Source organism: Dysidea avara, chromosome 10 (assembly GCF_963678975.1).
Source record: "Dysidea avara chromosome 10, odDysAvar1.4, whole genome shotgun sequence".
NCBI lineage: Eukaryota > Metazoa > Porifera > Demospongiae > Dictyoceratida > Dysideidae > Dysidea > Dysidea avara.
This window is the reverse complement of record NC_089281.1, coordinates 16,553,697-16,573,152: the sequence shown is the minus strand read 5'-3', so window position 1 is coordinate 16,573,152 and position 19,456 is coordinate 16,553,697. Positions and strand designations below refer to the sequence as shown.

The following is a 19,456-nucleotide window of genomic DNA, read 5'->3' as shown; positions in this document are numbered from 1 at the left end:
CTTATTTTTCTTTTTCTTGTTGCGCACTTACAAAAACTGCTATAAAACTCGAACGCCATATCCGATTGCCTTGAAATTTGGCACACAGAAGGGGAATATACAGGCGCATCTCGGTACCAACTTTGGCTAGAATACGATACACAGGCAAAGAGTTATGAGCGATTATTCACGAAAAATAACACCAATATGTTGTCACGCCTACAGGGTAAACCGCGTATGGGAAGAAGCTGAAAATCGGTGGGTGAATAGGTTAACTATTGAACCTCAAACCTTTTGTGGTTTGAAAGAAATCGAGTTAAAAAACAGGAAGATACAACGAAAAAACCAACAGTGAGTAACAATTACGCAAACAAGATTAGCTAATAAAAAAACGACTGCTTGCCACGCCTACCAGATACACCGCTTGGGGTAATGCTTTGAAAATCGTTATACAGATGGAGTAATCATCTTAGAAAGGCTCATCAATGGTGTAGAAGAATCAGACTTAAAGCCACGGAGTTATAACACGAAATCCAACTTGGTGCAGCAAGTGCGAGATCGAGATACTCTAATAGAGCAGTCATCCTAATAGAGCAGTCATCCTAATAGAGCAGTCACCCTGAAGAGAATTCAAGAGATCAGCTAGAAATAAGAAACCTGTATAGAGATCAGCTACACACAAGTCACCCTGTAGAGAGATCAGCTAGAAGAAGTTACCTTGTAGGGAGTTCATGCAACTATGGAAAGAGATAGTTCAGCTAAAAAAATCACCTTGTAGAGTTCAGCTACAAAGAAACCACCATGTAGAGAGTTCAGCTACAAACAAATTGCCCTGTGGAGAGATCAATAGAAGAAGTTACCTTGCAGAGAGTTCAGCTACAAAGAAACCATCATGTAGAGAGTTCAGCTACAAACAAATCTCCCTGTACAGAGATTAGCTAGAAGAAGTTACCTTGTAGAGAGTTCAGCTTCAAACAAATCCCCCTGTAGAAAGATCAGCTAGAAGAGTAGGGACTTGCCGATTATGCTGGCATAATAATGAGCATAATAGGTGCCTGAAAGCATTGAGCATAATGCTAGTATAATAGGCAGAAAAGTTGTGCAATGCTATAAATCCTTGCTTATCAAAATACATAACCAACAAAAAGATCGATATACTCTAATAGAACAGTCAGTAACTCTAATAAAATTATCAGGTAGCTGACTGTTCTATTAGAGTATATCGATCTTTTCTGTGACATGTATTTTGACAAGCAAGGATTTACAGTCTGTGCTTCAACCACTTACTGCTTTTCCATAAAATGCAAAGTTATTAGAAAAACATGGGAACTGAGGTAAAAATATTCAGCATAATTTGAGCATAATAGGTAAATATTAAGCATTAATTTAAGCATAATAGGTAAATTTTTGAGCAGTGCAGCATAGCATAATAGGTAAAATAATGAGCATAATCGGCGGGTCCCTATAGAAGAGGTCACCTTGTAGAGAGTTCAGTTACAAAGAAACCATTGTGTAGAGAGCTCAGCTACAAACTAGTGACCTTGTAGAGACATCAGCTAGAAGAAGTTACCTTGTAGAGAGTTCAGCTACAAAGAAACCATTCTTTAAAGAGCTCAGCTGCAAACAAATCACCTGTACAGAATTCAGCTACAAATAAATCACCCTGTAGAAAGATGAGCTAGAAAAAGTTACCTTGTAGAGAGTTTAGTTACAAAGAAACCACCATGTAGAGAATTCAGCTACAAACTAGTGACCCTGTAAAGACATCAGCTAGAAGAAGTTATCTTGAGAGAGTTCAGCTACAAAGAAACCATTATTTAAAGAGCTGAGCTGCAAACAAATCACCTAAACAGAATTCAGCTACAAACAAATCACCATGTAGAGAGATCAGTTAGAAGAAGTTATCTTGTAGATAGTTCAGCTACAAGCAAATCACCCTGTAGAGAGATCAACTAGAAGAAGTTAACTTGTAGAGAGTTCAGCTACAAAGAAACCATCATTTAGAGAGTTCAGCTTCAAACAAATCACCTGTAGAGAGTTCAGCTACAAACAAATCTCCCTGTAGAGAGATCAGCTAGAAGAAGTTACCTTGTAGAGAGTTCAGCTACAAACAAATCACCCTGTAGAAAGATCAGCTAGAAGAAGTCACCTTGTAGAAAGTTCAGTTACAAAGAAACCACCATGTAGAGAGTTCAGCTACAAACTAGTCACCTTGTAGAGACATCAGCTAGAAAAGTTATCTTGTAGAGAGTTCAGCTACAAAGAAACCATTCTGTAAAGAGCTCAGCTGCAAACAAATCACCTGCACAGAATTCAGCTACAAACAAATCACCCTGTAGAGAGATCAGCTAGAAGAAATTACCTTGTAGATAGTTCAGCTACAAACAAATCACCCTGTAGAAAGATCAGTTAGAAGAAGTTACTTTGTAGAGAGTTCAGCTACAAAGAAACCATTTTGTAAAGAGCTCAGCTGCCAACAAATCACCTGTACAGAATTCAGCTACAAACAAATCACCCTGTAGAGAGATCAGCTAGAAGAAATTACCTTGTAGATAGTTCAGCTACAAACAAATCACCCTGTAGAAAGATCAGTTAGAAGAAGTTACTTTGTAGAGAGTTCAGCTACAAAGAAACCATTTTGTAAAGAGCTCAGCTGCAAACAAATCACCTGTACAGAATTCAGCTACGAACAAATCACCCTGTAGAGAGATCAGCTAGAAGAAATTACCTTGTAGAGAGTTCAGCTACAAAGAAACCATCATGTAGAGAGTTCAGCTGCAAAGAAATCACCACTGCCCAAATTTCAAGGCAATAGCTCTTTCCAATCTGAAGTTATCAATTGTCAAAGTTGGCAAATTGGATGTGTGTGGAAGGCCCCTTTTCGCAAATCCGGTCACATATGTATTATATATATAATTTGTACATTTACTGATAAAATTTTTAAAGTACATCTACTTCATCTTTTCTTCTTCCTGTAGTAAAGAAAAAAAACATAGGTTAAAAAAGTCCCAAAGCTGGCCTATGGGCCGGCTTTGGGGTATACAAATACAAAAAGAAATGAAATCTAATCCAAAACAGCCAAGCTGTAAAAAAAGTGTGCGGCCCTCAGAAAGGCTATGGTGAAAAAAGATGTGAAATCCAAGGTGCACAAAATTCACCTGAATTGTTGTTATTAAAATTTTTACCATTAACCTACCATCACAGCCATTTCTTGGCTGCCACCTTGGATTTCACATCTTTTTTCACCATAGCCTTTCTGAGGGCCGCACACTTTTTTTACAGCTTGGCTGTTTTGGATTAGATGTAATTAACCGTAAGCCGCGAATCTTTTGAAATGTACGCATACATAATCAATTTGAAATGGAGCGATCTGATTGGAGCTTCCAACATTCCGGCAGCGCCAAACTTAATGAAGGTTAATAGTTTAACCGTGGTTAGCACACAAAGAATCACGCACGCCTCCAGCCAATCACACACATGATGCAGAATGCGCCAGTTGTTGACTCGTGTGATCGAACTTCAACTTGTCGTGCGTAAAAGTGTGAGACGGTGAACAATGACATTTCTACCTCACGATATCCTACAGTAGGTTTTTGTCTCCCCGTGAACCACTGTGACAGCCGTCAGTTTGTGACCATAAAGATGTTCAAGCAAGTTGCACTAGTTGATCGATAGTGCTCTAGCCGTGGTGGCACTGATACACACAAACAGATCAACAACTGATTCTATCGATCGATCCCCCAGTATCGTATCGCCGGGTGAGTTGTCACCTACCACCAGAAGTCCCCACAAACCAGTCACCGGTTTAATACTGTGCCTCCTCCCTTCAAACAGGAAGGGAGTGAAATATACTAAATCCTGGAGATAGGTGTAGAGGGTACCTGGCCTGTTAGGGTAAGGTTGTTGGAATTTTCTTTTTAAAGGAATTTAGGCATGAGCTGACCACAAATTAAATTGGATTCCACATTTCTTGTATGTTTTAGCTCGTAGGAGGGGAATAAAATAAAGGGGATGTTAGCTAGGCTTGGTTCAGTGAGGGACAGGTGGATTGGCAGCTACATCAGTAGCACTCAACATGAGCTACGTCGGTAGCACTCACAGACATGAGCTACGTCGGTAGCACTCACAGACATGAGCTACGTTGGTAGCACTCACAGACATGAGCTACGTCGGTAGCACTCACAGACATGAGCTACGTCGGTAGCACTCAGACATGAGCTACGTCGGTAGCACTCAGACATGAGCTATGTTGGTAGCACTCAGACATGAGCTACGTCGGTGGTAGCACTCACACATGAGCTCCATCTCATGCATAAGCTGTATCACTACATATCAATGTGAGCAATGTTGGAAACACTCAAATGGGGTAAGTTGGTACTTAAACATGGGCTACATCTCACAATGAGCTACATCGGTAGCACTCACACATCAGCTACGTCAGTAGCATGCATCAGCTACATCGGTAGCACTCAAACATGAGCTATGTCGGTAGCACTCACAGACATGAGCTATGTCAGTGGTAGCACTCACAGACATGAGCTACGTTGGTAGCACTCATACATGAGCTGTATCACTACATATCACAATGTGAGCAATGTTGGAAACACTCAAATGGAGTAAGTTGGTACTTAAACATAGGCTACGTCTCACAATGTGAGCTACATCGGTAACACTCACGCATCAATTATGCCGATAGTACTCAAACATGAGCTACGTCGCTAGCACTCAAACATGACCTATGTCGGTAGCACTCACAGGCATGAGCTATGTCGGTGGCACTTACAGACATGAGCTATGCCGGTAGCACTCACAGACATGAGCTACGTTGGTAGCACTCACACATGAGCTACATCTCAGGCATAAGCTGTATCACTACATATCACAATGTGAGCAATATTGGAAACACTCAAATGGGGTAAGTTGGTATTTAAACATGGGCTACATCTCACAATGTGAGCTACGTCGGTAGCACTCACGCATCAGTTATGCCGATAGTACTCAAACATGAGCTACGTCGGTAGCACTCAAACATGAGCTATGCCTGGAGTACTCAAACATGAGCTATGTTGGTAGCACTCAAACATGAGCTACATCGGTAGCACTCAAACATGAGCTACATCGGTAGCACTCAAACACGAGCTACGTCGGTAGCACTCACATGAGCTACGTCGGTAGTACTCAAACATGAGCTATGCCTGGAGCACTCAAACGTGAGCTATGTCGGTAGCACTCAAACATGAGCTACATCGGTAGCACACACATGAGCTACGTTGGTAGCACTCACATGAGCTACGTCGGTAGCACTCAAACATGAGCTATGCCTGGAGCACTCAAACACGAGCTATGTCGGTAGCACTCAAACATGAGCTACATTGGTAGCACTCAAACATGAGCTACGTCGGTAGCACTCACATGAGCTACGTCGGTAGCACTCACATGAGCTACGTCGGTAGCACTCACATGAGCTACGTCGGTAGCACTCACATGAGCTACGTCGGTAGCACTCAAACATGAGCTATGCCTGGAGCACTCAAACATGAGATATGTCGGTAGCACTCAAACATGAGCTACGTTGGTAGCACTCAAACATGAGCTATGCCTGGAGCACTCAAACATGAGCTACATCGGTAACACTCAAACATGAGCTACATTGGTAGCACTCAAACATGAGCTACTTCGGTAGCACACCTCGCTACATCGGTAGCACTCAATCTGTCAGTAACACCCAGACATGAGCTGTCAGCAACACTCAGTCATGAGCTACATCAGTAGTAGCCAACATGAGCTATGGTGGTAGTACCGAAATGAGGTAAGTTGGTACTCAAACATGAGTTATATATCACAATGTGAGCTACGTTGGTAGCACTCAAACATGAGCCACATCAGTAGCACTCACACATAAGCTACATCGGTATCACTCAGTTGGGTATTACTCAGTTGGGTATTACTCAAACATGAGATGTGTCAGTAGCACTCTAACATGAACTATGTTGGTAGTACTGAAACGAGGTAAGTTGGTACTCAGACATGAGCTATATATCACAATGTGAGTTACGTCGGTGGCACTCAAACATGAGCTACATCAGTAGCACCCACACATGAACTACGTCGGTAACACTCACATGAGCTATGTCAGTAGTACTCAAACATGAGCTGTGTCAGTAGTACTCAAACATGAGCTACGTTGGTACTACTGAAATGAGGTAAGTTGGTACTCGAACATGAGCTACATATCACAATGTGAGCTACGTTGGTAGCACTCACACATGAGCTACATTGGTAGCACTCAAACATGAGCTACCTCAGTAGCACTCAAACATGAGCTATGTCAGTAGCACTCAAACATGAGCTACATCGGTAGCACTCACACATCAGTTATGCTGGTAGCACTCAAACATGAGCTACGTCAGTAGCACTCACACATGAGCTATGCCAGTAGTACTCACACCTGAGCTATGCCGGTAGCCCTCAATATGTCAGTAATGCTCAGACATGAGCTACATCAGTGGTAGCCGGACACGAGCTATGTTGGTAGTACTGATGAAAGGAGGCAAGTTGGTGCTCAAACGTAAGCTATATATCACAGTGGGAGCTATGTTGGCAACACTCAAATGGTACTTAACATGAGCTGCATCTTGTGATGCAGGCTATGCTGGTCGCACGAGCTGCATCGGTGGCATTCAAGCATGAGCTACATTGGTGGCACTCACACATCAGCTACATCAGTAGCACTCACATGAGCTATGTCAGTAGTACTCAAACATGAGCGGCATTGGTAGTGCTGAGATGAGGTAAGTTGGTACTCAGACATGGGCTGCATGTCACAATGTGATGAGCTACGTCGGTAACACTCACACATGAGCTACACTGGTAACACTCAGACACGAGCTACATCGGTAGCACTCAAACATGAGCTACATCAGTAGCACTCAAACATGAGCTACATCAGTAGCACTCTTGCACCGAGGACTTTGGACATACATTTCTGGCAGATCACTCGTGCCCATATTATAAATACGAAATTCGCACACCTAACTGTGCAATATCTTGAGTGAATGAGATATACGCACTGGTACCACTCAAACAAGAGCTACGTTGGTAGCACTCAAACAGGAGCTGCATCGGTAGCACTCACACATGAGCTACGTCGGTAGCACCTACATTCACTAGTACACAAACCTGAGCTACGTCGGTAGCACTCAATATGTCAGTAATACCCAGACATGAGCTGTCAGCAACACTCAGTCATGAACTACATCAGTAGTAGCCAGACATCAGCTATGCTGGTAGTACTGAAACAAGGTAAGTTGGCACTCAAACATGAGTTATATATCACAATGCAAGCTACGTTGGTAGCACTCACACAGGAGCTATGTCAGTAACATTTAAACATGAGCTACGTTGGTAGCACTCAAACATGAGCTATATATGTTGGCTGAAATGAGGTAAGTTAGTACTTAGACATGAGCCACATATCACAAGGTGAGCTAAGTTGGTAGCACTCACACACGAGCTACGTACGTTGGTAGCACTCAAACATATATCATTAGCACGGGACCAGATCACAACGAGGTGGCAGAAACATCAGCACAGCAACCATACCTCAGCTATGTCATCACCAGACTGCACCATGATCAGCTGCAGTGAACAAGACAGCTAGACCAGTAACATCATACAGTTTATACTGTTAGCATCAGACTATATCAATTACAGAGGAGGTGGCATCAGACCATATCAATTACAATAAAGGTGGCAGAAACATCTGACCTTTCTATGCTGGTCAGTATCAACAACCATTACCTAATTGCAGCTCCTAACGGCGCTGCTGGCATGGTTTGCATCAAGGTGGCCAGGTCAACCACGAATAGGTAGACACACGTGCTAACACTTAACAGCACCTATCAAAGGTGACAAGACCTCATCTGGGCAACAGGAAAACTAAGCTCAAACAACATGATCATTTTACACTTCAACTAGCCATTTAGTTATAACCCGTACTACCCCATTATGGGCTTTCTTTGGGCTATGCAACTCTCGCCCAGATAGGCTCGAGTTAGCTGCAGGAGCCAAAAATCCAACATCGAGTCATATAGATTACAACAAAGGCTCGAAAAGCAGCTACGCGCCTGTCACCGACCTGCACTGAGAGGGGATCACGTGACACCGGATCACGTGATGAAACAACCTGACCACCTGCCAAAAATATAGATGTTGATGCCACCAACATCAACAACCACAAAACGTGATTCGACAAATGTGCTAAATGAAGGTTAATAGTTTAACCGTGGTTAGCACACAAAGAATCACGCACGCCTCCAGCCAATCACGCACGTGATGCAGAATGCGCCAGTTGTTGACTCGTGTGATCGAACTTCAACTTGTCGTGCGTAAAAGTGCCCCGCCCACTCCCAACCCTGTTCTACATATTCCACCACATACTCCCTTACTCCTAATAGACAAGGAATAAGGTGAAAGGTCGGACCCTTCTCCACAGCACGGGCTATGCAACTCTCGCCCAGATAGGCTCGAGTTAGCTGCAGGAGCCAAAAATCCAACATCGAGTCATATAGATTACAACAAAGGCTCGAAAAGCAGCTACGCGCCTGTCACCGACCTGCACTGAGAGGGGATCACGTGACACCGGATCACGTGATGAAACAACCTGACCACCTGCCAAAAATATAGATGTTGATGCCACCAACATCAACAACCACAAAACGTGATTCGACAAATGTGCTAAATGAAGGTTAATAGTTTAACCGTGGTTAGCACACAAAGAATCACGCACGCCTCCAGCCAATCACGCACGTGATGCAGAATGCGCCAGTTGTTGACTCGTGTGATCGAACTTCAACTTGTCGTGCGTAAAAGTGCCCCGCCCACTCCCAACCCTGTTCTACATATTCCACCACATACTCCCTTACTCCTAATAGACAAGGAATAAGGTGAAAGGTCGGACCCTTCTCCACAGCACGGGCTATGGAACTCTCGCCCAGATAGGCTCGAGTTAGCTGCAGGAGCCAAAAATCCAACATCGAGTCATACAGATTACAACAAAGGCTCGAAAAGCAGCTACGCGCCTGTCACCGACCTGCACTGAGAGGGGATCACGTGACACCGGATCACGTGATGAAACAACCTGACCACCTGCCAAAAATATAAATGTTGATGTCACCAACATCAACAACCACAAAACGTGATTCGACAAATGTGCTAATTGTACACAATTTCACCAGACCCACTTTTAGGGTCAGGCGACGCGAGACTAATTGATTAGAGATATTTATTTATTTATTATTACAGAGCAGGCAGCACTCAGTGCTGATTAGCTCAGGAAAAATTTAGCAATTACAAACATAGTTACAATGATTACATGAGATATTAAACGCCTGCTCCTATCCGAGGGTCTGGGGACTCTACAATAGAGAAAAGTTCTGTGCTTGGGTAGGTGAGCATTGATTGTCCCTTGACCACTTTTATAAGAGGAGTGACTACTTGATCATTACAAACCGTATACGGTTATGATTGGCTGCAATGGGTTGACGAGTCTGAAGCCATAGGGATCCATCTGTGGCTATTATGGCACACTTCTTATGAAAGTGGTTAAGGGACAATCAACGGCTCACCTACCCAAGCGCAGAACTTTTCTATTGTATAGTCCCCAGACCCTTGGATAGGAGCAGGCGTTTAATATCTCTAATCGATAAGCGCCGTGCAGAGAAATGTGCCACCTGGAATCTTGCTTGATGCATAAACAGGTAGTCTCGCGTGGCCAGACCGCTTTTTTCTCTTTGTCATTGGGTAGGAAGAAAAAAGGGTCTGGAACAGTTCGAATCCCACACTCGTCTTGGCACTCCCCGGTTAATTCGGGGGTGTTAACCAAAGAAACGTGATGCGTTTTCAAATAGTAGCCGCTTGCGTCAATCAATTTCAAGCGCGTATTTATAAACCTATCAGCATCTAAAGCTGCCTTTGAGGCGATAATAGATTGAATCGAATGTTAGTTGTTTAGGTAAGCTAAGTCTTTGTTTATTGTTGTGCTGTGGCATTCTTGTTACAATGGAGTATAAGCGCATGGGTTGCATACTTGTGACGTAGCCTCGTGACGTGTCAAGACGATTGTGGGATTTGAACTGTTCCAGACCCTTTTTTCTCCCTACCCAATGACAAAGAGAAAAAAAGCGGTCTGGCCATGCGAGACTACATAAACAGGTACTGCGTGCATATAACGTGAAAAATGAAGTTGCAAGAAACAAATCCCCAACTATTGTAGTATGTTACCCTTGGTGCCCCATCGCTAATACTACCCTTGGTTTGGAACTGAGTTCCCTTGTTGGAGCAACACGCGGATTTTAATATTTCACGTGATTGATCTTTATTCCGTGCGCTCCAAAGAAGATGTCCAGAGCTTCCAGATTCTGAGTGTGATATCAAGTGCTGTTGGTCTACCCAAACCATTATGCAGTTATGCAGTTTTATGCAGTTAGTAGGCCTAGAGAGGTTTTGTAGAATGAGTTTATGTCTAAAATTCTTGATTTTCCAGTCAGGCAACCACAGGGTAAGGCACAACAAAACAATGACAACATTTATGGAGCAGGCTGGCACCATTATTAGAGTCTCCAGCAAATTTCAGTGTGGTCCAGAGAGCAATGACAAATCCATGGGAATAAATTACCACCAAACCTTTACGAAAGGATGTGCCTTTCAACATAGATTAAAGGCGTACTTCTGGGAAGTGCATCCAACCTGTAGTGATATGTTAATGAACATGTGACTATCACGAGTAACACCTGCATCCTGTCACATGTCTATCATATGACTGTACTTGTATGGTTGTACTCTGTCTATAAATATGTGTGCTTTACAAGTCATGATCAGTTATATAGGCTAGTCATGTGGAGTCCTATAAGGGCCCAATGCTACATGGTGTCAGAAGTGGTTCGCTGCAGGAAAGAAGGCCCGTGCAAGGCGAGTCTTTTAGCAAAGGCTACAGTGAGGCGTCTAGCAAAGGCAGACGTCCTGATGTCTCCAGATAAGAGACAGTTACCCCGTTTCCTCAGAAACCTTAGTGTCCGAGAGGGACAGTTCTACGCCACCCGTCAATGGGAGACGACGGACAGGCTATATATCAGACAACAGATACTAGTCTACGGTGCCTACTGACGAGCTCACCCGAGAGAGGAGCGAAATAACTCCTGGTCATGAGAAGATCAGACAGAAGAAGAGGACGAGAAGGATACAGTTCCTACCGTTCCCCTACGATTCCAAAGAGAGTAAAGACTATCGCTAAAAGTGAAGACCATAACATAGATGCTAGATCAACAATATCAAAGACCAAACCCCGTAATAGAGATGGAGCAAGCGCCAATAGCGAAAACACGACTTATGATGTTTGCTGGATCTTTACCAAAGCTGAACAGGCCTGGAGAGATGCCACAGATTTTGAGGTAACACGTCGTCTAAGCTATTCCGGTGAAGAAGACCAAAGAAAGGGAGATGTAGTGATATGTTAATGAACATGTGACTATCACGAGTAACACCTGCATCCTGTCACATGTCTATCATATGACTGTACTTGTATGTTTGTACTCTGTCTATAAATATGTGTGCTTTACAAGTCATGATCAGTTATATAGGCTAGTCACGTGGAGTCCTATAAGGGCCCAATGCTACACAACCAAGAACAAAGAAACTATGTTTGAAAATCTGTGCGAGAATAAATATATAGATATTCCATTCAACTGAGCATGGTTATAAACATGCACAAGTTACCTTTTGAGAGCCCCAAAAGCATCCTAATGACAGTAAGCCCTATACAACCTAGTTCCATTGTGAATTGACTAACACCCCATACATTTACTTTCTCAAATGAATCAAGTAACTTATTAATGAATCAATTGACTTTCTTGGTATAATTTCAGTATACTGGGGAGGTAATTCAGGCTGAAGAGTGGGGGGCCCAACAGTGACAGTAAAAGTTACACGGTGGAGTTTGAAGAATAAAACACACAAAGCTATGGATGTTATTTATGGGGTGTTGCTCCCAGGACAAGATTCCCAGAAAAAAATTGATGTTTTAAAAGCTCTGCAAATAAAAGGTTGCAAAAAAGACATAAATGCAATATAAAGTGATTGTTCTATTAGAGTGTTGACTGCTCTATTAGAGTATCTCAGTCTTTTTCTTACAAGCATTGTAGTATAAGAAAAAATTAGGAATTTTAAATTAGATTAAGGACAGTGTATAATGCTGCAATAAAAAGTACTGAAACAAGCTGGATCAGAGTAGTACGTAATGTCCAAATACTGTAAAACAATAAGAAGTGAATATCCCTACTGTGCTATACTCAATGCACAGTAGGGATATTCACTTCTTATTGTTTTACAGTATTTGGACATTACGTCTACTCTGATCCAGCTTGTTTCAGTTCTTTTTATTGCAGCATTATACACTGTCCCTAATCTAATTTAAAATTCCAAATTTTTTCTTATACTTGTTTGTGAAGTTTTTTTTGCAAGCTCATGACCACTAAATATCTGCTGAGTTACTCACAGCACTATTATACTAGATTACGACTCATTCAATAACAACTGATCAGTGGGCATGGCTCTACATAAGCCTACAGGCAATAATGGACGTGGATTCATGCATACCTACAGACTGATAAATGGGCGTGGCTACCGTATGTCTACAGACAGTAATTTACGTAAGTGGGCGTGGATTCGTGCATACCTACACACTGATGAATGGACGTGGCTACCATATGTCTACAGACTGTAATTTACGTAAGTGGACGTGGCTCATGAAAGAAGCAGAGCTACACTATGACGTGTAGTAACACGTCCACATTTAATTTAGCACGTGGGGTCAGACCCGAATAATCTGTAAAGCAGGACCTGGATGACCTGACTCGGTTTAACATTGTTACTAAATAAACTATATTTATTGACTTACACATTGCTATATAGTTCACCGTGAGTTGCTCTCTCTGATTGATATCAACAGCGAGTCACATACACATGTGTTCTTGGTGCAACCGGCGACCACGTGTATTCGAATAGTTTAATGCAATATACACTGGTATGGAAGCCGTACACTAGTCTATTAACACTCAGCGGTAGAACCTTGACTGATGGCCATGGTAAAGAAGGATAAAAGGTAAGACAATAGCGCAAGCATTGTATGCTTATCAATATACCAAAAGTTTTTTCTTAAGCAAACTAGAAACATTTCTGCGAAAAAATTAGGACTGTAGCTGTAGCCACTTTTCTGCTACGCTTGACTGAAGGCATCAGGCAGGCAGGCAGTAGAAAATTCTGTTGAATAATTTTTCTTCTAAATTCTGTAGCAACTTGACGCAAACGTTTTGGGTTGATCTGAAGACACTTTTGAGCTTGGTTTTACCCAACCAATACTGCCATGTCATTGTGAGGAAAAATCAAGGTAGGTTTTTGGGTTATATTATATCACGGATCACCCCCACACCTTCGATGTCCCTAATATACGGTACTATCGTACTGTATGATAAAGTAAGGTGCATTACCACTATGACACAACAATCAGCTATGATCCCTATCATAAAACCAAATTCATAGTTATGCATGTAAGCGTCATGAAATGTGGTGAACAGAATATTTGTCGGTAAGATTCAATTGTGAAACAATGACTATAGCTAGCTAGCTGGACACACATAGCCTGTAGTGTAATACCAAGACCACTTTTCACTATAGAGCTTATCCAGGGGGGGTGGTAATTACAACTACGCGCCGGGGCGCAAAATAATTTTATTGCCAGTTGCCATTTTGAGTGGAGAAGGCATAAAATGAGCGTAACGTTCTCAAAGTACTATTCCGAGCTGGAAAGTGACACGAGGGAGAGGTATGATGAAAAGCTAAGACTGTTAAAAGCTTCAGAAGACCCCTACTGTCTGTTTAAGCATAGCAGTTGGTTATCAGAAAGAAGATAGCGTGTCTTGCGCATGTCGAATGATTCGAGTAGCCTGCCTGACATTACTTTCGTTATGATATCATTTACAGTTATTGGATTTTGAACCCCTAGCTTTGTACTAAAGGCTTACAAAAGCCTAGATGTCAGGAAAATGACTTAACTTGCTGCAGCAAACTTAAAGAAGTGCTGTGTACAGACTTCTCTGAAGAATATGTAGCCACCCATACCTTTAAAGGAGGCTTTGACAAACTCTGGGAGTGCCTCACAAGCTAGGCAAACAAATGAATACTGTGTCTAATAGCTTGTACATCACTCACCTGACCGTTAGCAAAAGAATTGTAGCCCTGCAACAGGCATTGAAACCTACAATTGTACCACAGTCCATTTACTGTATTTCAAACTTGTGTTGATTATGTACGTATATACATTATATATGTACTTTACACATTTCACATGTTGTTAATACAGATGCATTGGGAGAGAAAAACCATCATTAGGATGTTTAAAACTCAATTACAATACCTCGGGACACATATGACCATACATGCAAAATGCACAGTACAAACATGGAAAGTAAACTACAAGAATAAACCAGAACATGACATACAAATGAACACATGGCATTTATCAGACTTCCTCTCCTGAAATGACCATCCCACATCCTGACCAACTGTCTTGACTAAGAACATATAGCTACAAGATTTGTACGTAACTACGTAATTACTTAAGTAGTTACTAATAATTGTATGTTGTTATGGCTGTTGGTTGCAACCAACAGACTTGGTGTTTTCACACCATAAAGCCTAAATAAATAAAATAAACGCATAACTATAAAATCAAGCATTAAATTACATTCAGGACAATCACGTGCTAAGCAGATGCATTGTGATAAAGTAATATGAGCTCTCTATAGTGAATACAACACACATTAGCTAAATAAAAGGAACGACCAAGTCACAACAATTCGCAAGGGAGAACATAATTATAGTCTCTATTTTATCAATGACAGAAAATTCATCTGATTCACTACAGCAGACATTGTTTACAGGTAGGATGGATTGTAGCATCTTGTACCTCTGCCAACAAGTTCTATTACTCTTGCCATGTAGATAAGTGATCACTTTCTCCATCACTACCTTACTCAGTTGTTTCAATTACTTCTTGTAAATGGTGGAATGCGTACTTCAGCACAGTATAATCCTTGTATGGTGAAGCCATGGTCTGCAAGTAGCATGTCACTGGGCAAGAGTTTCTGCAACAGGCCACAGTTTTCAAACATCGGAGGCTCTGACATCCCAACCTTTAGAAACAAGCAAATGGAGCATCATTCTCCAGCCCACACAATGATGGCTGAGAAACTTCAGCATGTAAAATAGAGAGGCTGTAATATGTCCAACCTGCTGCTGAAACCACACTCTACAACTTCGTTGTTTCCATGTATTCTCTTCTAATTGAGCCTGACCGAATGAAAATTAAACAGATGAAAATACCTTTTCACATCTTTTTGGATATGCCATTTTCATTGCAGCAGTTCTGTTAAGTAGCTTAGGTATAAACCCTTTTCATATATTGGCACATACACACTGGTAAACTCTGCTATTAATGATATGATTACAGGTGAGCCTTTGGATAGCTTGTGTATTTGCTGCAGTGAAAAGTGCTGCAGTGTGTGTACAGGCGTCTACAATTCCTGCCACAATGCCAATTGTACAAACTCTGGGAGTGCCTCTCAAGCGAGGCAAACAAATGAATACTGTGTCTAGTAGCTCCTGCGTGCTGCCTTGGTCACTCACCCAACCGTTAGCAAAAGAATTATAGCCATCCAAGCTTTTGTAACCCTTTAGTACAATAGCTAGGGGTTCAGAATCCAATAATTGTAAATTATATCGTAACGCAAGTAATGCAAAAAAAAATATGTCAGGCTTCTCCCTCAGGCGACTCGAATCATTCAACATGCACAAGACACGTTATCTTCTTTCTGATAACCAACTTCTATGTTCAAACAGATAGTAGGGGTCTTCTGAAGCTTTTAACAGTCTTAGCTTTTCATCACATCTCTCCCTCGTGTCACTTTCCAGCTCAGAATACCGTAGGCGGGGAAAGTTACGTGGGGAAAAGTTTCGCGAATTTCGCGATTGCAGTAGCTATCGTGAAACTTTTACGCCAGTATACAAAGTAGAGTGCAATTCGTGAAACTTTTCCCACGCGTAACTTTCCCCGCCTACGGTAGTACTTTGAGAACGTTCCACTCATTTTACGCAGAGGGCGGTCACGCTTTAAGCGCTACTTAAAATTATTTCTTTAATTGCATAGTTGAACTTGGTATTTCACGTGAGCCTCAATAGACCCAGTACAAATCTAGCAAACGGTGGGGTTGAATGGGGTTTACTGGATAATCGAATTGGGTTAGTGTAAGTTTTAGGATGGTACGTTTGGTTTTTCAAAAACCCTTTGGTTTATGGCGATATTGACAATGTCATGTATATCATGCGTAATTTCCTCAGTCCTTCGCATACGATACGAAGCAGCAATAAACATTACGTGGTAACTCCTGTTGTTAGCTTAGTGTTCTTCAGCACGTTATAAAGGAACCATTTGTACAATACGTTTTAGCAGCGCTTAAAGCGTGACCGCCCTCCTCTGCATTTTACGCCTTCTCCACTCAAAATGGCGGCTGCCAATAGAATTATTTTGCGCCCCGGCGCGTAGTCGTAATTACCACTCCCCCTGGATAAGCTCTATAACGCCTCACCGCTGAGTGGAGCCACCCAGCCGGGGTTCCGCCCACTGCAACGTACAAGCCGCCGATAACATTTAGATCGTGATACTAGAAATTACAGCATATATACATTTAACGAATCTAAAGATATATCTACTCTGTCCATAATACTCACCACTGGCGGCCATCGTATCGATCTAACACTGTACACAGCTTTTAATAGTTCTTGCGCGACAACAAAAACAAGCGAAAGCACGTGCATAGGATTTCGACCAATCAAATCGATTTATTTTTGAACTTCAAACTACAATTACTACACGTGACTTCCGCTTTAAATTTGTCGACGCGCAAAAAGTAGGATAGTTATAAAAACCGGAATCGAAATGGGAAACGAAACGAAATCAGCCTACAGTATAGTGGAGGACAATCACAATATTATGCACAGTTACACTATAATATGCACGCAGTACCTGTTTATGCATCAAGCAAGACTCCAGGTGGCAGATTTCTCTACACGGCGATAATCGATTAGATAGAGATATTAAACGCTTGCTCCTATCCGAGGGTCTGGGGACTCTATAATAGAAAAGTTCTGTGCTTGGGTAGGTGAGCGTTGATTGTCCCTTGACCACTTTTATAAGAGGAGTGACTAGGAATAACTACTTGATCATTACAAACCGTTTACGGTAAAAAAAAAAGCAGTGGGTTGACGAGTCTGAAGCCATAGGGATCCATCTGTGGCTATTATGGCACGCTTCTTATGAAAGTGAATCAACGGCTCACCTACCCAAGCACAGAACTTTTCTATTGTATAGTCCCCAGACCCTCGGATAGGAGCAGGCGTTTAATATCTCTAATCGATAAGCACCGTGCAGAGAAATCTGCCACCTGGAGTCTTGCTTGATGCATAAACAGGTATGCGTGCATATATTATAGTGGTTTACTGTATTCGAATATTCGCTCACTCTAACGAAATTAGTCGTATAATCGGTGTAAGGTTTCATTACAATTCAGTAATTAAGGTGGCCTCTACCAAGAAGCCTACAAATAACCACAAACAGCTTTGTGGCTTCGTATGAATAACTTTACTAAGAAAGAGATGCCATAATTCCCTATCTGAAAGGATTATCACAGCGATACTGTGATAGAAAGTGATTCTAACAAAGTAGAAGTACCTGAAGTAAGCCACAAATCTGTACGAAGTCTTGTGCTTAAGGCGATTCACTGTACAGCTTCACCAATTAGTGGCTGCCTAATTCTATTACTACTCTTCCCTTTATCACCATAGTCCTTTCCTTTTTGTTATTTTCATTAAGGGTGCTCTGTTTAGTCCGCTTATATGGCTCCCACGAAATTTTGTTTGTTCTATAACTTACAAATGGTTTTAGCAAATGTTCTGTACTTCTTTACTGGAAATAAGCTAACACTAGTACACAGTTTAGTCCAAACCCAACTGCTAAATTTGCTTTAGAACATGAGTTACAGTTTTCCCCTTTATACTATAGAACTAGTCCTACAGTTTACATACAAGAGCCTTGATACTATTATGATACACTATGCTAAACAGCACAAACCATTGTGTGTTTTTATTTTTGTCTTTCAGCTTCTCAATCATCACATATTTATCTTTCGGGTTGACACTCCCAGAAATCCTTTTCTTTACTTCCACGTTATTCATCATCTGAACTTGCTATTTCAAAATGGCAAACGCTCTTCTTTGGCAAAATTACTAAAAGTAGTTTGTGTGAAAATTTCATGTCTATTGGATTAAAATTGACGGAATAGTTCTAATTTAAGTGAGAGGGTGTAAAATAGCAAGATGTGTGTGCTTGTTACTATGGGATACCTAATTTACAGGTACTAAAATATGTCAACATGTCACAGACTAATTAAGTGACCATAATATTTCTTTTAGTGTATAACAGACTACCGTATAACGGATATATTTCGAAGGGGAAATTTTCGAAAAGCAGCTGGTAAAATAAATTTCGAAGGTTTTATTTTCGAATGCTCGATCATCTTGCATAGCGCCACTAAATATAATTTCGTTATTGACGTGTCCAATCAAGTGAAGATGGCGACCACGTGTAGCGGTATGATCGAAATCGATTCAGTGATTAGAGGATATCATGTTTATAAAGACATATGGACCGCTCCACTAGGAGAAATGCTATTTTGTCAACGTGAAATAGCTAATATTCACGATCGATTTGCCGTTGCCGTTATTAAAGAAAGTCAAGTTGTTGGCCACGTACGGAGAGAAATCTCCTCCATCTGTTCAATATTTCTTTTGTCAGGGACAATAAGGTGCGAGGTTACTGGTAGTAGGCAGTATTTGTTGGACCTACCGCAAGGCGGCTTACACATTCCGTGCAAGCTGAGATTTTCCTGTTCGGATCAAGAACTTATGAAGACCACACGAAAACTGTTAGATCTTGCTATAAAGAAGGGTGATTCTGAAATGCCACTGAAGAAGATCAAGCTAGAGCCCGTGGAAGCAGCTGATATACCAATACCAAGCATCAATCAGCCGAAATCCGACGAAGTAATGATGGTGGGCCAAGAATGTAGTAGTGGTTCCCAGTTTAGTTTAATGGTTGCTGAAAAGAAAGATGTCGATTCACAGTGGGTTAAAACTGGTCGTACGACTTTACTCGACTCTCACAAGAACACAATATTACACGGGAACCCATTGAATGATGCCATCATGAGCTTTGCTCAAAAGTTGCTTAAAAAACAATTTCCTAATATTAACGGACTCCAAAACACGCTGCTCCAAGCAAAGAAACAGGTGGATGGAGAGAAATCACAAC

The 19,456-nt window shown here is 41.6% G+C and overlaps 1 protein-coding gene across 2 annotated transcripts in view; it reads right to left on the bottom strand.

Annotated features, from left to right (window-relative positions):
• Positions 1-19,456, bottom strand: part of LOC136237086 (uncharacterized) — a 186,013-nt gene that overhangs the window by 94,819 nt on the left and 71,738 nt on the right. Inside the window, exon 1 of one of the 2 annotated variants that reach the window (XM_066027364.1) lies at positions 16,819-16,902. The exons of the other annotated variant lie outside the window; for it this stretch is intronic. Coding sequence (XP_065883436.1) covers positions 16,819-16,831 — 13 coding nt within the window. The 5' untranslated portion in view covers positions 16,832-16,902. Of the gene's footprint in view, positions 1-16,818; positions 16,903-19,456 lie in introns of those variants that run through there. 2 annotated transcript variants of the gene reach the window in all.